Consider the following 25,175-nt stretch of genomic DNA (forward strand, 5'->3'; position numbering starts at 1 on the left):
CAGGGGGGGGCGGTTGGGAGTTCAGAAACTGAACTTCACGTCAGGATTTGCCTTTGCTAGCTGTGCTGTCCCGAGCAAGTTATTTAGTTTCACTGGGCCTCTTGTTTCCTCAGTTGAAAAAGAGAGAGCTGGAACAATGTTCTTCGAAGTTTAGGTGATGGTGACTGACATTTGATGTAAAGTCACAGAACATCTGATAGACAGTAACTTGAAAAATCTCGTCGCCATTTGGGTTAAACAGATCCCAGAGCACGCTGCAGGAGGATTTAGTAGCTTTACAGTTGTATTTCTGTGAAGGAAAGATTTCTTCCCTCTCAGCTGCGGCTACTTAACTCCCACTTAAGCCCCGCTCCCAACCACCCTCCCGTTGTCATGGAGACCAGGGACGCCCCAGCTCTGGATTCCCCTCCCCGGGCGGGGTATATGAGGACGCATGCGCGTTCTCGGCGGCCGAAGGGCCGCGGTGGCTGCCGGGACTGAGCTCCGAACCCGCGGATCAGGAAGTGGCGGGCGGAGCCCGTGGCCGAGTAGCCGCCTGAGGCGCCGCCGCCGCCGCCAGTGCGGGAACCCCGACCTGGCGGGGTAGCGCTGGGCGTGCGTGCGTGCGAGCGGGGGCGCTGACGACGAGCAGGAAGCGGCGGCCACGCAGGCGTGTGCGGCTGTCGAGGAGGAGGCTCCGGGAGGCGGCGGCCGGGCTCGTGGGGCGGCCCTCCTGGCTCAGGTAGGGGCCGCAGCAGCGGGGTGAGGGGCGCGGAGCCCCGGCCTGTTGTTCCTCCGGGCCGCCTCCGCCCGGGGGCGAGCGGGCCTCCCATCCCGCGGGAGGCTGGGACAGCCGTTACCGGCGCGAAACGCTGAAACCTGCTAACGGCTTCTCGGGAGCATCGTCTTTTAGGCCGGAGGTTCGTTGAGCAAAGTTTTGGGTTAGAAAGAGGGGAAATTCACATCGGAGAGCTGATTGTGCCGCTTCCTGGCCCGCCAGCTTGCATTAGCAGCTGCCGTAGGAACCAGGTGTGTGGAGTTTGGGGAAACGGTGCCCAGCCACCCAAAGGCTGGGATGTAGGTGCTTCTTTCTGGACTGTTGTTTTCAGCTGCCTTTTGGAGACCTACTTTGGAATGATTCCTAAGCTTTAGTTATAATGGTTGTTTCCTGCAAAACCTAAAGACATTTCCCGAAACAAATAGCTGCGCTAACCACTTTTCCGTCCACCTCTACGTTTCTGTCATTTAAGAGGTGAGCAAGTGTCTATTCTCAGCTCGCCGGCTATTCATAGCAGTGTTGGCACCTGCGAGGCGCAGGCGGGAAAGAAGCGAGAGAGGAAAGAGCAGAAAGGTTGAAAGAAGTCAAATGATAAAGTGGAAAGAATGTGGGCTTTGGAGCCAGAAGATTTTCTTTTAATTTTTGGCTTCTTATTGGGGGAACACGTGGACTCTCTGAGTTATGGTTTGTTTTTTGTTAATGTCAGATGGGCAGGATGATGTGTCCTGTCTACAACACAGGTCAGTACATGTAAAACTCTACAGGTACTGCGTAGTCGTGTGAGGAAAAGTTAGGCGGAACATGTGATGGTGAAAGACCTTAAACCTGTTCTACGTGCCATTGAACTTGACCCATAACCACACAGGTCGCCTTTGCTTGGGAGGCCTTTACCAGTATTTCAGGTCTGGAGTGAGGGGCACCTGATTTAGGAGTCAGGATATTCGTGTCCTGGCTCAGGTACTTTCAGCTGTGTAACCTTAACGATGCCTCTTCACTTCAGATTTCACGTATTAAAATAGAAATAACGCGAAGTACCAGTTACCTCGTAGAGTTGTGAGGATCAAATGCTGTAAACATCAGGTTTTTGTAAACTGTAAGGCTTTTGTTTAAATCTGTGTTAAAATCATGGTTATAACAGTCGGGGTTAGTTATCTGTCTTTACAAGGTGAAATAAACAGATAACAGATGTTTCCTGTTTTAGGCTTGTTGCCCTCCCCTTATCACTGGGGAATTCTTTCTTCTTCTGACACTTTTCCTCCCCAAGACTGCCTCCTGCCTTCCTCACCCCAGCGTAATCATTCGGTTACTTCTTTTCAGATCCAGCTCGAAATAATAGTACTGAAATAACATATATTTTATAGCTTTACTATTTAGAAAATCATTTTCACAAACATTTTCTCAGTTTATTCTTACAGTTGGGCTAGATGTAGACAGCATTGGTAGTACCCTTATTTTACTTATGATAAAATTGGATTTAGGGAGGTCTAGTGGATTGCCCAGGTCATGTTGCTATTTGGGATTAGAACTGAGGGAAGAAGGCAGGTCTTAGATTCGAGGTCCCGTGCCAGTGATTCTTTTTTCGTTCCTTAGCTGAAGTTTACTCTGATTATTTCTTATCAATGCTTTTATATATGTATATATTTTAAATTTTATTGAAGCATAGTTGGCTTACGATGTTGTGTTTAATTTATGCTGTCCGGCAGAGTGACTCAGTTATACATATATATTCTTCATATTCTTTTCCATTATGGTTTATCTTAGGATATTGAATATTGTTCCTTGTACTATACAGTGGGACCTTGTTTATGCGTCCTACATATAATAGTTTGCATCTGCTAACCCAAACTCCCAGTCCTTCCCCCTCCCCCCCACCCCCCTGCTTGGCAACCACAAGTCTGTTCTTTATATTTGTGAGTCTCTTTGTTTCGTAGATATGTTCATTTGTATCATATTTTAGATGCCACATACAAGTGATAGCATATGGTATTGGTGTTTCTCTTTCTGACTTCGCTTAGTATGATAATCTCTAGGTCCATCCGTGTTGCTGCATATGGCATTATTTCATTCTTTTTAATGGCGGAGTAATTATTCAATGCTTATATTTTTAACTTTTAGCATGCTAAGTCACGTTTTATTTATTCATTGCTTTTTTAAAAATAAATTTATTTGATTTATTTATTTTTGGCTTAATTGGGTCTTTCGTTGCTGTGTGTGGGCTTTTCTCTAGTTGCAGTGAGGGGGCTACTCTTCGTTGTGGTTTGCGGGCTTCTCATTGCGGTGGCTTCTCTTGTTGTGGCTCACGGGCTGTAGGGGCGCGGGCTTCAGTAGTTGTGGCGCACAGGCTCAGTTGCTCCGTGGCATGTGGGATCTTCCTGGACCAGGGATCGAACCTGTGTCCCCTGGATTGGCAGGCGGATTCTTCACCACTGTGCCACCACAGAAGTCCCTATTCATTGCTTTTTAACCGAGGTGCTCAGTGCTTTCATGTTCTCAAATGTAAGCTTATTGAAGGCAAGGATTTATCTTCCAGAACTTTTCATAGGTTGTAGTACAGTGCCTCACAAACAGAAGAAATTTTTTTTTAATATATTGGGTTTTTTTAATTAATTTAATTTTTAAAATTTTATTTATTTTTGGCTGCGTTGGGTCTTTGTTGCTGTCAGCGGGATTTCTCTAGTTGCCTTGAGTGGGGGCTACTCTTTGTTGCGGTGCGTGGGCTTCTCATTGCAGTGGCTTCTCTTGTTGTGGAGAATGGGCTCTAGGTGCGCGGGCTTCGGTAGTTGTGGTGCTCGGGCTTAGTTGCTCTGTGGCATGTGGGATCTTCCCGGACCAGGGCTTGAACTCGAGTCCCCTGCATTGGCAGGCGGATTCTTAACCACTGCGCCACCAGGGAAGCCCAAACAGAAGACATTTAATAAAGGATTGTAAAACCATTAACAATGAGGCTAGAGCAATTTAAAGATGTTCTTCTGTTCGTTATTCACTTAAATATTTATTGAGCTACCCCATGCTTGAAGGCTTTCAAAGTATAAGAGTCTTTTTCCTCTGGGACTTTGTTTCCCAACTTATGAACACTAGTCTTAGTAGTATAGAAATCATTTTTGTAGTCAGCTTGTGTACTTCTGAGACTCTCCATGGGGTTCTAGGGAGAGTTCAGACAAGAGAGGAATGTTATAAAATACTTGTTGAATGACCTGTGGCTTCCCTGGTTGTACTGAAGTTGCTTAGAATTGTAGAGTTTTTTTTTTTTTTTTTTTTCCCGGTACGTGGGCCTCTCACCGCTGCGGCCTCTCTCGTTGCGGAGCACAGGCTCCGGACGCGCAGGCTCAGTGGCCATGGCTCACGGGCCCAGCCGCTCCGCGGCATGTGGGATCCTTCCGGATCGGGGCACGAACCCGTGTCCCCTGCATCGGCAGGCGGACTCTCAACCACCGCGCCACCAGGGAAGCCCAGAATTGTAGAGTTTTAAAACTGGGAAAAAACCCAAAGAAGTCTAGTCCCACCTCCTTCCAAATCAGGAATTTCTGTAGATATTTCTGACATATTAATCCAGCCTCTTCACTACTTATGAGAGTCCACCAGTTTTAAAATATACCTTTTAATTTACAAGCAATTCTGATGGTTCTCATTTTTTTGCAATGAGCCTAAATTTGTCTCCTAATTTCCACCCAGTAGTCCTGCTGTTGTTCCTAAAGCAGCATTGTCCAATAGGAATACAGTGTGAGCTGCAAGTGTGAGCCACACATGTAATTTAAAATTTTCTAGTAGCCATAATTTAAAAAAGAAAAAATAAGGGAAATTAATTTTAATATTTTACTTAACCCAGTATATCCAAACTATTATCACATTAGTGTAATCAGTCTAAAATATTTCAGTAATTTAAAAAGTTCTTTTCGCTGTATTGAGTCTTTTAAATGTGGGTGTATTTTACACTTAGAGTACATCTCAACTCTAGCCCCGTTTCAGGCGCTCAGTCAGCACTTCTGCCAGTGGCTGTTTGTTATATTGGACAGTGTAGTTCTAGAGCTTTAGAGAATAATCCTATTTTTCTTTACTAGTGCCTAGCACAGTGCTTGGCATATAACAGGCACTAATTAAAGAATTTTTTGAGTGAACGAGTAAGTGAATAAATACAAGTGCTAGAGAACCAGTAATAAAAGGTAATTCTGTTTGGGAAATAACTCTTGTTGAGACCTGTGGATTTGGCACATAGATTTGAGTGGCTGGAATCTGTATTAAAGAAACTTATTTTTATCTTTGCAGCATTATGGATCCAAGTCTCTTGAGAGAACGGGAGCTGTTCAAAAAACGAGCTCTTTCCACTCCTGTAGTAGAAAAACGTTCTGTATCTTCTGAATCATCTTCATCATCATCAAAGAAGAAGAAAGCGAAGCTAGAACATGGAGGATCATCAGGCTCTAAACAAAATTCTGGTTAGTAGAATTGTCTTTTTTTTTTTTTTTTTTTTTTTTGCAGTATGCGGGCCTCTCACTGTTGTGGCCTCTCCCGTTGCGGAGCACAGGCTCCGGACGCCCAGGCTCAGCAGCCATGGCTTACGGGCCCAGCCGCTCCACAGCATGTGGGATATTCCCGGACCGGGGCACGAACCCGTGTCCCCTGCATGGGCAGGTGGACTCTCAATCACTGTGCCACCAGGGAAGCCTGACTTTTTAGGACTGTTCAGCTTTTATTTTTCGGGAAACCATTTAGTTCATTTTTCAGTTCATCATTAATATTGTTTGTTAGGTACTTTGTTAAGTGTAAGGGATGGGATGATGAGAATTTTTTGCTCTTAAGATGTTAATAGTTGTTTTGTAGTTAGAATTTAGGTTATTATCTTTAAGAAGATAAAACACTTCACTGAGGTTTAATCTATATACTGTACCGTTCACTCGTTTTAAGGGTATAATTCAAAGATTTTTAGTAAGTTTACAGAGTTGTGCAACAACTATTACTACAATTGAATTTTTGTTCCCACCTCAGCCCCTGATAATTAGTAATCTACTTCTTTCTCTATATATTTGCCTTTTCTGGACATTTCATATAAATGGAATTGTACAATATGTGTTCTTCAGTATGTGGCTTCTTTTACCTGGCATCTGTTGAGATGATAATGTTGTTCTTCTTTGTTAATATGGTTTATTACATTAACGGATTTTCAGATGTTAAACCAATCTTGCATTCTTGGAATAAATCCTACTTGGTCATGGTGTGTAATCCTTTGTTGTGGGATTCAGTTTGCTGACATTTTGTCCATGATTTATCCATGTTGTAGTATGTATCAATATTTCATTCCATTTTATTGCTGAAGAGTATTCCATTGTATGATATATACCACAGTTTGTTTATCTGTTCACCAGTTAATGGACATTTGGATTATTTCCACTTTTTGGCTATTATGAATAGTGCTGCTGGGAACATTCACATACAAGTCTTTGTATGGATGTGTATTTTTTTCCTCTTGGATAGAATTCCACTTAAGAGTGGAATTTCTTGGTCATGTGGTAAATTTATGTTTAATTTTTTAAGAAACTACCAAAATGGCTCTACCATTTTACATTTTCACCATCAATGCATGTGGGTTCCATTTTTTTTTTTCTTATTCTTGCCAACACTTGTTATTCCTTGTCATTTTGATTGTAGCCATTCTGGTGGGTGTGAGGTGGTATCATGGTGGTTTTAATGTGCAATACCCTAATGACTAATTATGTTGAACATCATTTCATGTGTTATTGATCATGTGTCTTTTGGTGAAATGTCTATTCAGAATTTTTTGCCCATTTGAAAAAATTGGGTTGTCTTCTTCCTACTGATTTGTAAGAGTTCTTTATATATTCTGGGTACAGTTTCTTGATCCAATATCACAAGTGTTCTTGGTGTCATATTAAAGAAATCTTTGCCTAACCCAAGGTCATAAAAAATTCCTCCTGTGTTTTCTTCTAAGAGTTTTATAGTTTTAGCTCTTAGATTTAGGTCTGTGATATGTTTGAGTTGATTTTTTTATGTATGGATTAACATAGGGTGTAAATTCATCTTTTTGTGTGTGGTTATTCAGTTATCCCTGCACCATTTCTTGAAAAAACTTTCTTTTCCCCATTGACTTGCATTGGCATCATTGTTGAATATCAGTTGACTACAAATGAGAGTTTTTTCTGGAATCTAAATTAGGTTCTGTTGACTCATGTCTGTCCTTATGCTAGTACGATATTCTCTTGATTGCTGTAGCATTCTAGTGACATTTTGAAATTGGGAAGTGTGGAAGTAAGTCCTTCAGTTTTGTTCTTTTTTGCAAAGTTGTTTTGGTTTTTCCTGGAGCCTTTGCATTTCCATATAAATTTTAGGATCAGCTTGTCAGGTCTCATCTGTAAAAGAGCCAGCTGTGATTTTGATAGGGATTGCATTGAGAATTGCTATCTTAACAATATTAAGTCTTTCAGTCAATTAACATGGCTCTCTTTCCGTTTTTTTAGGTTTCTAATTTCTTTCAACAATGTTATGTAGTTTTTAATGTATGTCTTGCTTTGTTAAATTCTAAATATTTTATTCTTTTTGATATTGTGAATGAAATTGTTTTCTTAATTTGATATTTGGTTTGTTAATTGCTAGTATATGGAAACACAGTAGATTTTTGTACACTGATCTCAAACTCTGCAACCTTGCTGAACTCATTATTTCTAGTTTTTTGTGTGGATTTTTTAGGATTATCTATATGTAAGATTTTGTCATCTGCGAATAAGAACAGTTTTACTTCACCTTGCCAATATGAATGCCTTTTCTTTCTTTTTCTTGACTGTTAATATTGGCTAGTAATAGAAGTAGTGAGTGTGAATATCTTTTGTTCCTATCTTAGGGGGAAAGCATTCAGTCTTTCACTATTATGTATGTTAGCTGCAGGGTTTTTGTAGGTGCCCTTTATCAGGAGTTCCCCTCTATTTTTAGTTTGTTGAGAGCTTTTAATATAAATGGGTAGTGGATGTTGTTAAATGCTTTTTCTGCATCTATTGAGGTAATCATGTTTGTTCTTATTTTTTATTAATATGGTATATTACATTAATCTGTTTTCAGATGTTAAACCAACCTTATATTCTTGGAATAAATCCTACTTGGTCATGGTGTGTAATCCTTTTTATTTGTTGTGGGGTTCACTTTGCTGAATAATCTACTTCTGTAATATTTTGTACAGAGTTTTTGGTGATATTTTGTACAGGATTTTTGTATCTGTACTCGTGAGGAATATGGTCTGTAGTTTTCTTCTCTTGTGCTTATTGGGGTATTTCTGGCCGCAAACGATTTGCGAAGTATTTCCTTTTCCTCTGTTTTCTGGAAAAGTTTGTGAAGGTTTGATATAAATTTCTCCTTAAATATTTGATAGAATTCACTCGGGAAGCCATTTGGGCCTGAGCTTTCCTTTGTGGGATGCTCTTGGTTGAAATTTCTTCTTATAGATCTATTCAGATTTTCTATTTCTTCTTGAGTTAATTTGGTAGTTTGTCTTTTTAGGGGTTTGTCCATGTCATCATCTACATTGTCCAAAGTTTTTTAGAGTATTCGCTTTTGATTTCTATAAGGTCAATAGTGATATCCCTCCCTTCTTTCATTTCTGATTTTAGGAATTTTTTGTTTTATTTGTTTTTGTTTTGTTTAGTCCAGTTTAAAGGTTTGTCAATTTTGTTGATCTTTTAAAAAAACAACTCTTTGTTTCACTGATTTATCTGTTTTTCTGGTTTTTAAAAATTTCATTTATTTCCACTTCAGCATTTATTATTTCCTTCCTTCTGCTTATTTTGGGTTTAGTTTACTCTTAGGCTATTATCTTTTAGACAGCTAGGTCAGTGCAACTTAACTCACAACAGAAATTATTTACCTCCTTCAAAGTGTAGCAGTATAATCTTTATTGATGTCATCTTGTTAGATGTTCTTCAAGCTGTTGTACTGATGTTAAAGCAGAGCCAGTCTTTTTACCAAAGGAGGTTTATCATTCTTGTTAGCACGTGCATTAGGTTTGATTATCTCTCATTACAATGAAATTTACATGAATTCATAATAAAATTTTACAAATTGTTTTAAACATTAACAGAGACCTGCCTTAGACCTGGTCTCTTTGATCTGCTTAAGAATATCTTTGCTCCAAAATCTCAGTGGCTTAAAACAACAAAGGTTTGTTTCTCTTTCATACCACATGTTTATCATGTGTTGGCAGGGGTCTTAGCTCATTACAGTCACTCAAGGACCCAAGCTGATAGAGTGGCTGATATTTCAAATGTTGTTGGTTTTGTTTCAATGCCCGAGGGAAAGAGAGCTCTGGAAGATCTTGCCTGGCAGTTAAATGCTGTGGTCTGGAGGTGATACACATCAACTCCTCTCACAACTCATTAGCCAGAGCTAGTCACAGGGCTCTACCCAGCCAGTTCCATGTGCTCAGAAAGAGGGGAGCTGGAAATACTGGGTGTAAACACTAAAGACTACCATACCACCCTAGCTCGGGGCACTACCATTGGATTGCCCAGTCAGCTGCTTGTCAGGTGTCCTGGTTTAGCTTCCCTACTGGCCATTCTCTGTACAAGTCAGTGATTTTTCTAATCATGAATCTGATGATGTCATTCTCTGTTTAAGGCTGATCATTGCTTTTCAGACAAAGCCCACCTTTTCCTGCAGCCTACATGCTGTACTTGATCTTGTCCCCTTATCTATTGTGCCCGTATCTCATTTTTCTCCTTGTACTCTGTCCTAATGATACTGGCTTGTTGCTACTCTAACATGCTTCACTCTCTTGCCTCCTGGCCTTTGCTCATATTATTTCGTCTTCCTGGAACGTTCTTTCTTACCTCCTTCCCTCTTTCCTTTGGTTAACTCCTATTCCTCTTCTAGGTTTCAGCTTTAAAGTCATTCCCACTTTCCAATTTGTGTTTATTGCTTGGCCTTTGAATTCCCAGAGCACTCCCTGTTTCTGACAAAGCTATTGTGTGCCACTGTAATTGCATGATTACTTGTTTGCCATTGTAACCTAATCCCTCACACATGGAAGCACTCAGTACATATTTGTTAAATGGCTAAATAGATTACAGGGTAGGGTAGGGAAAAGGTAGTGTAGGTTATCAAAAAATCTAGTTATCAAAGGACCTGTATGCTTCCCATCTATGGCAAGGACCCCAAAGTTTTCCATTTATGAAAATGTGGTTTTAACAAGTGCTCAGAGTAGCTCTTGGTTACCAGAATATTTTGTATACCTAAGTTCCACAAGTCCTTTGAAAGTTGGTTATGTTATTTTTTTCTAATGTTAAAAAAATATATAAAAACATTGTGTGGAAAAGTGATTTCAGGCTGGCATGTAGGGCTCTTTAAGTTGAAAATGACAGATACTTATTTTTCACTTCCCATGTCAAGTATTTTCTGTTTTGCCATAATTTTCAGTTGCTTCTTAATGTTGATGAGACACATTTAGTTAAGTGCCGTTACTTCCAATTATTTTGTTATTTTGAGTAATGCTATTGTAAACATCTTTGTATCTTCAGTTTTTTCTTTTGAAGTAATTTCTCAGAATAAATTTCCAGGAGTGACATTTCTGGTCTAAGGGCAGTTATAGTGTAGTGGTTAAAAGCATATTTTGGTTTGCTCATGGGTAGCAGCAAAATAGTGTCAGGGTTATAAAATAGAATACTGTACAGCCTTTGGCATTCCAAGAAATAAGATTGCCATATTTCTTAACAGGTGTTAAGTGGTCCTAGCTTTTGACTTGCTCTTGACTTTTTTGGCAGTCTTTTTTTTTTTTTGGCCACACTGCGCGGCTTTCGGGATCTTAATTCCCGGACCAGGGATTGAACCCAGGTCCCGGCAGTGAAATCATCCAGTCCTGACTACTGAACTGTCAGGGAGTTACCTGGCAGTCTTTTTGCATTGGGTATCTTAGTCCTTGGGAGTGTGAATGCGAGAGACATAATGAAAGAACAAGCTCAAGAAATGCAATTTAGGGGGGTATGCTAGAAAGTTTTAGTTTGAAAACAGCTCATCTTAGACCATGTATTTCTTACTAAACAGTAAGTCAATTTTATGAAAAGTTTATGCAAGTGTCCTTGTGACCTTGCTGAGTATTTTGAGTCTTTTTTTTCCACACTAATCCTACATAAAACTTAAATCTTTAAAAATATTTTAGTTGTCTTCAATAAACTAGAAAGTATTGCTTCTTAGTAAGTAAGAACTTACGTGTAAGTGGGAATATTTTACTATGGATTTAGATAAGTATTTTAAGTAGCATTTTAATTACCAAAATATATGAAGGATAGTACTCTGTTTTTTAGTTCACATGGTTTGTTTAGGTATGTTATTTTGGGATCATTAGCCTTTCTTTTGGTTTCCAGTTTACTTTTTAATGCCTAGTATTGAGCTCTAGGAATCTTTTAACTAGTTTTTGAAGTGTTATTTTAAATAGATTGGTAAATTATTCACATTTGTGAAAGTTTTATAGTATATTTAATGAAATCGATACACACACAGAAAGTGCATATTTAACTTGTTTTTCCCTTCTAGTAGAAATCTTTTAATTATTCGTAGTCGGTTTTGTAATAACGGTTGACCTCAGAAATTTTTCTTTTTTTCTCAGTAATTGACGGCTGTTTTCAGAGCTTTTGTTCATCTTATGTAGAGTACTAGACCACTTCAGTTTCACGTTTTCTGATGTTGTCCATCATACTTCTAAGAGGGTTCGGTTCATTTTTCAAGTCTTTCACAGTTTTGTTTTTTACACAGCAACAGCAGTCAAGCGCTTCATAAAGGAAAGCCAGCACCACTAAAGATACCACTGTAAATATAAATAAAAGCAGAATGACAAAGCAGGCAGTGTTCCAGTTATCATGGAAAGGGTAAATTTTTTGAACTTGAAAACCAAAGTACTGATAAACAGATGTAGTTGTTTCATTCCAGAGGCTTGAGCTCTGGGAGGCCATTCTTAGAGATTCCACTTCTTATATAGCTCGTTTGAATCTGTAGAAAGGTAGAAAATGAATATATGTAACCAAACTCTACAGATTGGTCAATTCAAATGTCAATTTCTAAGATTTGTTAGTAAATTTATATAGGCTGCATGAGTATTCCTTATTTTCTGTCAGAATTAATGTCTGAATGGTATTCTTGAAATTTTTTCGATATTTATGCAGTGTACTCTGTAAACGATACTATGTAGTTTTTAATTTATTTTATTTTTTTACTTTTATTTTTTTGTGGTATGCGGGCCTCTCACTGTTGTGGCCTCTCCCGTTGCAGAGCACAGGCTCTGGATGAGCAGGCTCAGTGGCCATGGCTCATGGGCGCAGCCGCTCTGCGGCATGTGGGATCTTCCCGGACCAAGGCACGAACCCGTGTCCCCTGCATCGGCAGGCGGACTCTCAACCACTGCGACACCAGGGAAGCCCCCATACCATGTATTTTTTAATGTATATCATTTGTTAGACAAATATTTATGATCAAGCTTCATATACAGAAATTAACTGCTAATGGAGGGAGAAAAAAGGCAGCTGAATTGGTTTAAAATTTGATTAAAGCACCGGTCAGAGAGCTGTTATCTACAAAAAAAAATCTTAGCATTTTAAAGTTGTGTTCTTCAAACTGTCTGCAGAAGAGCTTTTCCCATTACCCTTGTGGATCCTTCTCACCTTCTTGGTTCAGTGTATTTCTGTCTATTTCCACTCCTTTAAACTTCCAGGACAGGTGATCTGAATCAGGAAATAATGGCTGAGTGAAAAATAGTAGAGAAAGAAAAGCCAAATAATGACAGTTTTCAGAATAAGGATAAAACAGTTTTAGATTAAAGTTGCCTATGAAGAGACCTTAATCTTAGGATTTTTTTGGGTTATGTATATGATAGTCTTAAATGTTTCATAATACCTAAATGACCAATGGACAGGAATATTAAAAAAAAACAGGCAAATGCAGCATCCCAAAGGTATGTATTATTAAATTATTATTCCATCTCACAGAATTAACCAGTGAGTTAAAGTGTCACTGTTCTTGCATTAAGCTTTGCTCTTGTTGACCTGATACTTGTTGGACCTTAAGTGGGACTGTAAAGATTAAAGATCTGATAGTATTAAAAATAATAAATGATTTTATTATCTTAATCATTCAAAAATATGTTTTTAAGGGGACTTCCCTGGTGGTCCAGTGGTAAAGAATCCACCTTCCAATGCAGGGGACCGCGGGTTCAGTCTCTGGTTGGGGAACTAAGATTCCCACATGCTGCAAGGCTACTGAGCCTGCGTGCCTCAACTAGAGAGCCCACGTGCCACAAACTGCAGAGCCCACGTGCTCTGGAGCCTGCATGCCCAACTAGAGAGAGAAAGCCTGAACACCACAACTAGAGAGAAGCCCACATGCCGCAATGAAGATCCCGCGTGCTGCATCTAAGACCTGACCCAGTCAAAAATAAATAAACAAAAACCCCCAAAATAGCTCAAGTTTTTTGAAAAAATTATAAAATATCTCTATATACTAAGAAACTTTTTGAAATGAGAGGAAAAAACCCCATAGTTCCACTTCCCTAATTCAGTGACTGTTGTCAGTTTGTGTGCTTGCTTTTATGAAAGAAATGTTTTGTGTGATTTTTTTGCTACATAGTTGTAAATAGACTTTCATTCTTGTAAACAAATGTTTATTGATTACCTACTGAGTAACAAATCCTTTTTTAAAAAATATTTATTTATTTGTTTGGCTGCGCTGGGTCTCAGTTGTAGCATGTGGGATTTTTGTTGGGTACACGGGATCTTTAGTTGTGGCATGCGGGATCTTTAATTGCGGCATGCGGGATCTTTAGCTGCGGCACACGGGATCTTTTAGTTGCAGCATGTGGGCTCTTAGTTGCGGCATGTGGGATCTAGTTCCCTGACCAGGGATTGAACCCAGGCCCCCTGTGTTGGGAGCATGGAGTCTTAACTGCTGGACCACCAGGGAAGTCCCAACAAATACTTTTCTAAGTGCTGGAGATAACTTGTGTGTGAGAGTATGTTCCATTTATAGAAAATTTCAAGGTACTACAGAAGTATGAGTATAATAAACACCCATGTGCTTATAACACAGCTTCATTGATCAATTCTTGGCCAGTCTATATCTCTGCTCACTTCCATTCCATGGATTATTTTGAGGCAAATCCCAGACATCATGTCACTTCATCTAGGAATATTTCAGTATATATCTCTTAAAAGGTGAGGACTCTGTCTTTAAATATAACCACTATATCATTTTCACACCAAAAAAGATTAAAAACTGACTTAAAACCCCCAAACATAACAATATAATTCCTAAGATTTCTGTTTTCTTTATAAATATAATTTTAAAACTTTGGGGTTAATAAACTAATATTTTCTAAGGTTTTTTTTTCGTTTTTCTTTAAATTTGATTTGCATGGCGGATCATCTCACTTCTTTGGATGGACTTGGTCTCTTCCTTTTTTCCTTCATATATTTTGAAGGTTAAATTGATGATCTGAGGCCAAAAGTAAAGGCTTAATAAATTCATTTTTTCTTGTTGGATTTAAGAATCCATTTATGGTGCTTGGTCACCTTTCACCTTGAAATGAGGGACAAGAGACTAATGGACAGTAATTGAATTAATTGCTTCTTTTCTGGGACATACAAAAATGCATTGTCTGGAACACAGGTATTTGAGTAACTTCCCGTTACATTACAATATTTCAAACTATGTCAAGAGACCCAGCCTTTCAAAGTTACTCTTTTTTTTTTTTTTTTTTTTTTTTTTTTGCGGTACGTGAGCCTCTCACTGCTGTGGCTTCTCCCATTGCGGAGCACAGGCTCCGGACACTCAGGCTCAGCGGCCATGGCTCACGGGTCCAGCCGCTCCGCGGCATGTGGGATCCTCCCAGACCGGGGCACGAACCCATGTCCCCTGCATCGGCAGGCCGACTCTCAACCACTGTGCCACCAGGGAAGCCCTCAAAGTTACTCTTTTATCTTTTGAATTTTTCTCTTCCAAGCACACCCTTATAGAAAGCAGGCTGCTGCGTTGTACAGCTCTGGGGAGCACCAGTCATGTTTTGTTGTGGGGTGGGTGCCATTCAGGTAGAATACAGTGTAAATTGGGGTTGTGCAGTGTGGAGTCCTGATAGGCTACCCCTCCACCTCTGCGTTGTTGCTGCCTCTGAACTTAACCACCTTTTACACAAATAGTCAAGTAACCTATAGAAACTAACTCAAACGGAGACAAAAGTTAAGTCCTTTTTGATCCAGCCTTGCTGATAGTGTCATGAATGCATGTGCACAGACACACAAATGCCTGAAAAATGTTCAGCTTTGGAACTCCCTTAGGATTTTTAGCACTGCTAAAATGCAGATATTCCTGGGAGGGGTAACAAACATTGTTACAATTATTTTTACTTCAGTGTGAATGAGTTTCAGATGCTTTTTTTTTTTTTAAAAGAGAGCTAATAGAGGAGAGGGAGAGGAAGAAGATTAGGACCTTGGTGAAATGGGGGATTGTGCGACTTATGTGGGTAGGTAAAGAACAGGAAGAATTGCTTGAGGGTCTGTCTAATAATTTTACCTTGGCCAACCTAGCCCTCTTCAGCACTGATTAAAGTATTCCTTAGACTTTCTGTTAAGGCCTTTCAGGTTGATTCCTTTTTAAAATTTGGGAATTTCTTTTGAAGATTTCTCTGGCATTGGAACTGACTGCAGGGGAAACAATGGTAGGCGAGGGAGGAGAGAGTAGAGTGAGGTAATTTCTACATTATGCCTCTGTAATTAATCTACCCTATTAATTAACATTAATTTAAACTGCTATTTCATTATTGATATCAAAAATATCATTATAGCAATTTAAAATAAAAATTAAAAGCATCACCTATGGGCTTCCCTGGTGGTACAGTGGTTAAGAATCCGCCTGCCAACGCAGGTGACACGAGTTTGAGCCCTGGTCCGGGAAGATCCCACATGCCGCGGAGCAACTAAGCCCGTGCGCCACAACTACTGAGCCTGCGCTCTAGAGCCCGCATGCCACAACTACTGAAGCCCGTGTGCCTAGAGCCCATGCTCCACAACAAGAGAAGCCACCGCAGTGAGAAGCCCGCGCACTGCAACAAAGAGTAGCCCCCGCTCGCCGCAACTAGAGAAAGCCCGCAGCAACGAAGACCCAGCGCAGCCAAAAGTAATAAATAATTAACTTAAAAAAATAGCATCACCTATAATCTTATCTCTGTAACATATCAAACTTGTAATTTTTTTCTTTTATCCTAGACATTGGCTGTATAAATCTATAACTCATACCTGGTTGAAATTATACTGAATTTATTACTTTGTATTTTAATTTATTATGAGCAGGCCTTTTTATTTTTATTTATTTTAATATTTATTTCATTTATTGTTATTTTTATTTTTGGCTGTGTCCTGTCTTTGTTGTGGCGCGTGGGCTTCTCTCTAGTTGTGGTGTTCGGGTTTTCTCTTGTTGAAATGTGCGGGCTCAGTAGTTGTGGCATGCGGGATTAGTTGCCCCGCGGCATGTGGGATCTTAGTTCCCCGACCAGGGATCAAACCCACATCCCCTGCATTGGAAGGCAGATTCTTTACCACTGGACCACCAGGGAAGTCCCATGAGTAGGCCTTTTTAAATTTATGGTGACTTCTTAAGACTGGGGAGAAATTGTAAAGACTAATAATGTAGGTTACTGTTTCAAAATGAAATTTTAGAATGATTAGAAAGTTTGCTTAAGGAACTTTATATTCTATTTATTTTTGAGGTACAAGTGAACTGCTTAAAAAATTTTCAGGTCCCCTTGCTCCTAAAAAATAGAGCGGGAGGGAGGGGGGGGAGAGATGGGAAGGGAGAGATAAGGGGAGGCAAGAAGCGGGGCAGGCAGACAGACACACAACTAAATTCACTTACTTTGAAGTTAACTTGTACCCATCAATGAACTGTTCTTCTGGTTAAATTAATGTAGTATACTCACACAGTCGGATGTTAAGCATGAATGAGGTGACTATAGTGACATGGAAAGATTTCTAGGATATGTTTTTAAGTAAACAAAGTGCAGGAGGAAAAAGGGAAATAATATATATTTTTAGTTGCTTGTATCTGCACAAAAATCTTGGGGATATATAGAAATTAATAACAATGATTATTTGTGGGGTTGGTTGGAGAGTAGAGTCGGGAGACCGGGATGTGTGTGAGACTTGTCAAGATGTACCTTGTTATATTCCTTTGGTTTTTGAACCATTTGAGTGTATTATTTATTCAAACCCAGAAGTATTCCTTGCCTTTGGTTTTTAATAATCCATTGTGTTTGGATTACTTCTAAAAAATTAGGATTAGTAAATTGTGACTTTGGTAAGACTGTGTACTTTATCCACACACAAATATGCTTATGATAATTATACTTGTGATAGTGACTGGATAGCAGTATGTGCCATTGCCAAGGGTACTTGTAAGTTTTGTTAGGAGCATCTAAGCAGTTTTCAGAAAGAGTATATATACATGTCAGGTTTATGTTGTGAATGATGACAGTGTGCCATTTGTGAGTGTGTTGATAACTGATGAGCATCTCAAAACATTCACTTTTTGTTAGCTTCTGGGCATATCTGGAAAAAGTAAACCCTGTAATATAGATTCATTTTCTACCTTAAATTTAATGTGGTTTATTCTTTCAGAGTACGGTAGAGCTCTAATAATTTTGTGTGTTAAGTTTAGGATAAAATCTAAATCTTGCTTTGATGAATTAGACATAATTAGATACATAGAAAGACATTTATCATTAGGATTTTCTTGTATTTTGAGACTATTTTTGAAATTAAAATGTAAATTTATGTGAAGCAAATGCTGTAACATGCCTTACGAAAAGTGAGCGCAAACAGTAAAAAGTAGGAACAGTCTCTTATATATATAATTTTTAGTTTATTATTATTTTCCAATATATTCCCATCATCTATTTTTCCTCCCATTTTAAAAGGCCCTAGTGAAATATTTACAAGGATAGGACTTGGAACTGTTCTGGAACCTTGAATTGCCAGATCAGAATAAAATTATGCTTTTGCTCTATTTGTGGAAAAAGGCCTTGAATTGAATTCTCTAGTGCATTTAAGCATATCACTTTGAAATATGATCAGTTAATCGTAATAGCCTTTATATATAGAACAACGCACCCAACGCTGGAACTCTCTGGCTTAGGCCATGTCTTTAGTTAGTTTGGCTAAACAGCAATGAGCCTCCATCTGTACTAACTATAGATATATTGCCAGTAAAATGTAGGCTGATTATAATGTTTAAAAAATGTGGGTGGCAGGAGTTTTTGTCTACAATTTACCTGAAATTTGAGTTACGAGTTAACTGTTTTATTTGACAAAGTTATTTTTATTTTATCTGAGACTTTTTTTTTGAGCTCCCGTACTTCGTATAGCAAACAGGAATGTTTTCTAGGCAGTTAACCACATTGTACTGAACCTGGAGAGATCTAATATCTTCTTACAGCAACCTTTGGGCTTTGTAAGGGATACTTTGCTCATGCTAGCAGAACACTGGTTAAGAAACAGAAGGAATAAAATTTATGAAAAAAAAACCTTTAAAATTTAAAATAGATTTACCAGCAAAGAAAAGGACAGAATTTGGATCTTAGGTCAGTATATATAGGTAATATCCTGGAACTCTAGCATTTACTAAATAATTATTTTTTCATGCTTTAATATTGTAGAATTAGAAATTCGGTCAGCAGTTGAATAATAATTTTTAGTAGGCATGAATGATTGCTTTTAGCTATGAAAGTAATCATATTACCTTGAAAGGTACCCTCCTTCCTCCCATAACCAATTCTTCTTAGAGCATATTTTTATTTTAAAATTTAGTTTATCAAAACGACTTACTGTGTATTTTAAGTTTGGTTTAAGAATAACTTTAATATTATATAGAAATACTGTGATAAATGTATATTTTTGTGGCATATGAAAAATGAAACACTGCTTAAGAAGGTTTTTATTTAATAGCATGATTTGTATGTTATAGTGATAGAGACTTTAAAATTTGACTGTAGGGAATTATTTTAATGAAAATGTATGAAAGTCTGAAGCTCTATAAATGGTCTCTTTGGTTACAGTATAATGCAGCCTACGTAATGGTACCTTTATGGTCTTTTTATTTTTATATAAAAATCACAGTGTGATAATTTATTGGCATTCTCTGCATCTACACTCAAAGTCAAATAAAATTTTGAATTATTTTCTCATATTCCTTAAAATACAGCAAACTTTCTTATAAATGCTTTAAATTTGCACATACAATCAGAAAGCTTTAGTCCTGGATTTGCTTTTAGTCTAGATTTTTCTTTAAGAAAAATCCTTTGTTAAGACAAACCAAACCGCTGAAATGAAATAGCTCAGAGAAAATGAAATTTGCAAGCAACCTTTTAACATCACATGCATATGGCTTACTCTGAGGTCTGGATATAGATTAGGTTCATAGAAAATGTAATGATTTTCTGTTAAGGCACAGATGGTAAGGGTGCTTATCAAATAGCAAAGATAGTCTTCATATTTTCATAATAAAATCCTGCCAAACAATGACATGAATACATTTCTTGGGGTCTTTAGTAGGAACAAAGCTTTCTGCTTCGTTTTTATGGTAAAATATTTATATTGTATCATAAGGACATGTATTATTAAATGAAAAGATCGTATAACCTACCTCTTGTCTGAAAGGCTGCAGTTGAAGCGATGGTATCCGTCTGTTTGTAATGCAGTCTAGTGCACAGCCAAGATGGAGCTGTGCTTCTATTGGTTGAACCACAATGGAGCTGACAGTTTCCTCTACGTGCATTTGCATTAAGTCCTGCCACCCTAGGAGTAAATCATTCATAAACTTGAATAGAGCCGTCTGGGTTCTCAACTGTCACCCCTTATTTTGGCCTTATTTTTTTGTCTTTCAGCTAAATTTCTGCACAGGAATTTGTGAGTTAGTAACAAATTGATGATTCCATAGTGCTTAGCTGTAGAATTTCAGATCCTTCAGTGATTATTTCAGTGCTAGGGCTAGAAGATAATGTCAAGAGAGGCAGTAACCTGGGAAACAAACAGTTCAGGTTTACCAGCGTGGTGTTTCCTCCATGAAGTGTAAGATCTCATAAATGATATTTGCTTTCTCTCTTTCTAATACTTGTTATTTACGTAAAACTTGCTCTCTGAAAGTGATTATTTCTATGTGGTGGTTTGATTTAGATGAAATTCTGAGGAAGAAGAAAGGAAATAAGGTTTTTATTTCTATTATTTGGGAGAAAGGTAAGTTTTGGTAGGTACACCACCTGTGTTAAGAAAAAAGCAGTCTGTGAAAGTTAAATTGCAAAAGAATCCTCAGTTGGATGTGTAGAGGTAGAATGATTTTCTTACAGTGTATTAGAGTTGTGGTCTAAGCTTAACAGTCAAGGGGTTTTTTTTTTTGTGGTACGCGGGCCTCTCACTGTTGTGTGTGGCCTCTCCCGTTGCGTGGCCATGGCTCACGGGCCTAGCTGCTCCACGGCATGTGGGATCTTCCCGGACCGGGGCACGAACCCGTGTCCCCTGCATCGGCAGGCGGACTCTCAACCACTGTGCCACCAGGGAAGCCCAACAAAGTTATTTTTAAAGGAAAATTGCATATGAGGTCTCAAAAAATCATTCAATAAAGTCTTTTCACTAACTAATCTCAAAGGAATATTATGTTGCCTTCTAGAAGCTGTTCCCGTGGATCTCTGACAGTTGTTAATTTGACTTGTGGTTATTCTAATGCATTCTTTTGTTTAAATTATTATTACCAACCTGGTGCCAGAAATGGACTCTCCCCCCTTTTATTTAACCTCTTCCTTTGTGGATCAGCCACATGGGAACTTTATAATATCTGATCTGATGCCTGGCTAATAGAATGTGTACTTATGAAATGTCTTCCTGGTATTTACAGTGACTTTTTTTTACTCTTCCTGCCTATGGCTAATCGAATGCATTTGTGATGCAATGGTAGCATTAGGATTTCTGCCTGTAAATATGCAACAGAATGGTATATGTTCTGAACCAAATGATCTTCTATGTAGATTGCTCCTTGTTTCATGCTACATTCTTTTTAAGTATCCACGTTTATGCAGTGGCAGTGCTTATGTGTTTTTTTTAACGTCTTTATTGGAGTATAATTGCTTTACAGTGGTGTGTTAGTTTCTGCTTTATAACAAAGTGAATCAGCTATACATATACATATGTCCCCATATCTCCTCCCTCTTGTGTCTCCCTCCCACCCTCCCTATCCCACCCCTCTAGGTGATCACAAAGCACTGAGCTGATCTCCCTGTGCTTTGCGGCTGCTTCCCACTAGCTATCTGTTTTACATTTGGTAGTATATATATATGTCCATGCCACTCTCTCACTTTGTCCCAGCTTACCCTTCCCCCTCCCCATGTCCTCAAGTCCATTCTCTACATCTGCATCTTTATTCCTGTCCTGCCCCTAGGTTCTTCAGAACCTTTTTTTTTTAGATTCCATATATATGTGTTAGCATATGGTATTTGTTTTTCTGACTGACTTTACTGTGTATGACAGACTCTAGGTCCATTCACCTCACTACACTCAATTTTGTTTCTTTTTATGGCTGAGTAATATTCCATTGTATATATGTGCCACATCTTCTTTATCCATTCATCTGTCGATGGACACTTAGGTAAAAATATGGAATGATTCACGAATTTGCGTGTCATCCTTGCGCAGGGGCCATGCTAATCTTCTCTGTATTGTTCCAATTTTAGTATATGTGCTGCTGAAGCGAGCACATTGCTTATTTTTTTTATTCCTAATATATCTTTAAAATTTACCTTAAAATAGTTATTGTATCATACTTTTTATTAATTCCCATTAATCAATACCCATTTATTTTTTTTAAGTTGATAAGCAGAAATTGATGTCATTGGTGATAAATTGAACTTTTTATCCCTTAGAAGTAATCCACTCACTTCTCATGGTTTTTAAGGTTGTTAGAAAAGCACTATGGATTGAGATTTGTATTGTCCTCTTGTTTAATAAACCTTGCTTCTAATTATGGTGGAAATCTAATCAGACTTAAGGAAAGGGTGAGATAAAGGTACTTATAAAAGAAATGTATTTTAATGCCTTTGAATTATTTATACTTTGCTTCCATCCTTGGTGAGAAAATAGTTATTATGCATGCAGATTTTGAATTTGTCACCAAAATTTTATAGGGTAGAATTTACTAGATAGGAAGACTCCAAAACAAATATTTTACCAGAGTTAAAATCATCTTAGTTGCTTAAAAGTCAGTAGTCACATCTAATATGAAAATGTTATAATTGCTTTTTGAACCTCATTTTCAGATCATAACAATGGATCATTTAACTTGAAAGCTCTATCAGGAAGCTCTGGATATAAGTTTGGTGTTCTTGCTAAGATTGTGAATTACATGAAGGTAAGTACTTTTCTCAGCTAACAGAAATTCTGTTGACTTTTGGTGGAAGTAGGGGATTGGTATTTTCAGAAGTAAATTTGTATATACATGTCAAAATTTATCAAATTGTATGTTTCAATATTTGTTGTTTATGTTATGCCCGTTATACCTCAAAACTGTAAAAAAAAAAAAAAAAAAATTTACTGCCTGAAGCCTTTTACATTATATCAAGTTAGCATTGCAGTGAGTCATCTAAGTGTATTTGATTTACATTACATTAGTTCAAGTACACAATTTAAGCCCACCATTTCATTTAATAAAATTGTGCTCATGCAGTAGATACAGTCACCTCTTAATTAGTCAATAGCTGCTGACCAAACCAGTGAGAAAATGTGAACGATTTACAGGATATTACTTCCATTGATGTGGGAAGTAAAAAGCTACATAGTTCAGGCAGATGGTGGCTTTTCTACATCTTGAAGGAGAAAATTTGAGAATTACTGAGTGTCTCAGAAAAACTTTGACTCACAAAAGAATTGGAGTTTAATGTTTGATGAGAGATTTAGTATTTCTTGAAGTAAATTTTGAAGTTTTGATGGTATGACATTTTGACTTTACTAAGGATTCTGAACCCTAACTTAATTTATGAAAGTGAAATTTCATTTATAGCTAAAATGGCTAAGTGATTTCAGATTTACCCCCCTTGTCTGCCAAACTCTTATTCCCATTTAGTTACTAGTTGTATCTCTTGGAAAAAAGTCAAAGAAAGTACTGTATTTGTTATTATTTCAAATTTCAGCTATTCCTTAGTATATAAATCAAATTTTATGTGAAGTCTTTTCTTTTGTAATTTAAGAGACCTGGTGTCTGTCTAGCTATATCTGAAATCTGTGGTTTGTATTTGATTTCGGGTAGAAATGTGTTAGTTTACAATTTCCCATTATCAAATAATATACTCTGACACTTAGGCATTTACCTTTCATTCCATCCATCCATTCCCCCACATGGTAAGCAATACTAAAACCTACTATCTGCAGTTACGGCACGAATGGTATGAATACTCAGACGAAATGTATGCCCTCAAGGCTGTCAGTCTTTTGAGGGAGACTGACATTTAATGTCATGTTTTTGCTACTCTGCTAAAAACAGTTTTCATTTATCTAGAGACCCTTATTGCTTTGTTAATCTATGACAACGATCTTCAAATTTTTACTCATATGTTCCCTGAAACAATTTTGAAAAACTTTGTGTCCCTTTGCACATATTTAAATTGATAAGTGTAATTTTTCAGCAAAAGGTTTTTTTTAAATTGAAGTATAGTTGATTTACAATGTGTTAGTTTCAGGTGTATAGCAAAGTGTTTCAGGTATACATATATGTATATTCTTTTTCAGATTCTTTTCCATTATAGGTTATTACAAGATATTGAATATAGTTTCCTGTGCTATACAGTAGATCCTTGCTTATCTATTTTATATATAGTAGTGTGTAGCTGTTGATCCCAAACTCCTCACACCCCTCCCTTCCCCCTTTGGTAACCATAAGTTTGTTTTCTATGTCTGTGAGTCTATTTATGTTATAACAAAAGTCTAAATAGTGACACAGGATGCAATTTCTGGCATATTGTAATATTTCAGTAAAATACAGCACTCTTAAATTTATCTAAGGGAATCTACATGCCATTTTTTAAAAATACGAAAACAAACTTTAGTGGTTGGAAATTTTAATTATTTTCCTTTCAACTTGTATGTCAGTTCGTTACTCCCACTGAATTTTATCCTAATGTTATGTATTTTAGTGTTTGGAAATCTTCTATTGATCATCTGTCAAACTCCTTTGTCACAATAATATGTATATAAATTTAAATTAGGGATGTTTTCCCTGTAACCATAAGGCTGTAAATATTTTCTGGTTTGAGCCATCATTGTAATTACTGTTACCACATAGTTGATTAGAATAACATAAATATATTAAAATTTTGATTAAAATTCACTTTGTATGTAATAATTATGCAACAGAAATCCATTTTTAATGAAATAAATGGAGCTGTCTTATCTCTCCAGTGGTTCTTGTGTCTGGAGATAATATATTATTTACTGATAGAATGAAACAGAATTTGGCACCAATTTCCTGTCTTATTTTGAGATCTTGTAGGTTTAAGTGCTGAGAAATAAATGTTCATATAAATAAGTTCATTCTAATTTTGTGATAGCAAAACCTTCCAAGTTGTATGCCAGAAAGTACATGGTGATTTATCATCAAACATTTATCAGTTGACACTTCTGTTAGGTCCTTCTTCAGTTTTGTTGAAAGCAAAAGAATGGGAATCACCTAGCTTGCCAGAGGATTTGTTACCTGGTCCTAAACCATCTACTTAGTTTCTAGGAAATGTATCAAAAAGGTTTTACCAAGACTCAGTAAATGTCTAATTATATCAGCTTCCTCTTCTTCCCCATATCGGTACTTTGATTAATCTGATATATTCAGAAGCAATTGACAAAATAAAAATACTAGTTTCAACACACCTTTCCAGTGCAATTTTTTTTGATGAAATACTTTTATCTTAGGTGTATAAATATATTTTTGCCAGAACTGTCAGGTTGAAGGTTTAGCATACTCAGCTTATGGAAATTATTTTCTGGTTAACAAAGCTAGTCTCCATTGTCAGACCAACCAGATATACCAAACTTATTTTTTATCATATTTTAAGTAATATAAAAGTCACTGAGAAATATAGTATGGAATGAACACTAACAGATACTACTAAGGTAGTTGAGATTAAAATTATAAGGATCAAAAAGAATGAATTTTTCCATTTTTATATAATGTAAAAAATAAATACACAGTCTACCATCATGTAACATTGCATCATTATAAATAATCAGATGTTTATTAAGCAAGGATGTGTTAAACAGTGTGTTATTCCTTTTCTAAATGTGTGTGCTTGTATCTTCCATCTCTGATATTCAGCTTTTAGATATAAATAAAAGGGAATGATTCAAAAATAACTGTAAATTTTATC

General features: G+C 37.5%; 2 protein-coding genes and 1 non-coding gene across 6 annotated transcripts in view; 1 reads left to right on the plus strand and 2 right to left on the minus strand.

Moving 5' to 3' along the window:
• The first annotated feature begins 404 nt into the window (after positions 1-404).
• Positions 405-25,175, plus strand: part of GTF2E2 (general transcription factor IIE subunit 2) — a 74,727-nt gene continuing 49,956 nt past the window's right edge. Inside the window, exons 1-3 of one of the 3 annotated variants that reach the window (XM_004277143.3) lie at positions 405-721; positions 5,021-5,190; positions 22,083-22,174. In XM_004277143.3, the coding sequence (XP_004277191.1) occupies positions 5,025-5,190; positions 22,083-22,174 (258 nt within the window). In that variant the 5' untranslated portion in view covers positions 405-721; positions 5,021-5,024. Of the gene's footprint in view, positions 722-814; positions 1,009-5,020; positions 5,191-22,082; positions 22,175-25,175 lie in introns of those variants that run through there. The other 2 variants (XM_033400596.2, XM_033400595.2) reach the window with 2 other exon arrangements.
• On the minus strand, positions 11,259-19,532 carry SMIM18 (small integral membrane protein 18). Of its 2 annotated transcripts, none has more exons than XM_012535666.3 (3): positions 19,424-19,532; positions 12,403-12,481; positions 11,259-11,734 (listed from the first exon to the last, which is right to left on the minus strand). In XM_012535666.3, the coding sequence occupies exon 3, from the start codon at positions 11,695-11,697 to the stop codon at positions 11,401-11,403; it is 297 nt and encodes a 98-aa protein (XP_012391120.1). In that variant the 5' UTR covers positions 11,698-11,734; positions 12,403-12,481; positions 19,424-19,532; the 3' UTR covers positions 11,259-11,400. The 2 variants fall into 2 exon arrangements, with proteins under 2 accessions (XP_012391120.1, XP_033256492.1); XM_033400601.2 differs by having other exon boundaries at positions 12,403-12,462; positions 19,424-19,483.
• Positions 21,418-21,524, minus strand: LOC117195656 (U6 spliceosomal RNA). The gene has a single exon (XR_004475429.1). It is a non-coding gene; the product is annotated as a U6 spliceosomal RNA (small nuclear RNA).

This window comes from Orcinus orca, chromosome 21, assembly GCF_937001465.1.
Source record: "Orcinus orca chromosome 21, mOrcOrc1.1, whole genome shotgun sequence".
Taxonomy (NCBI): Eukaryota; Metazoa; Chordata; class Mammalia; order Artiodactyla; family Delphinidae; genus Orcinus; species Orcinus orca.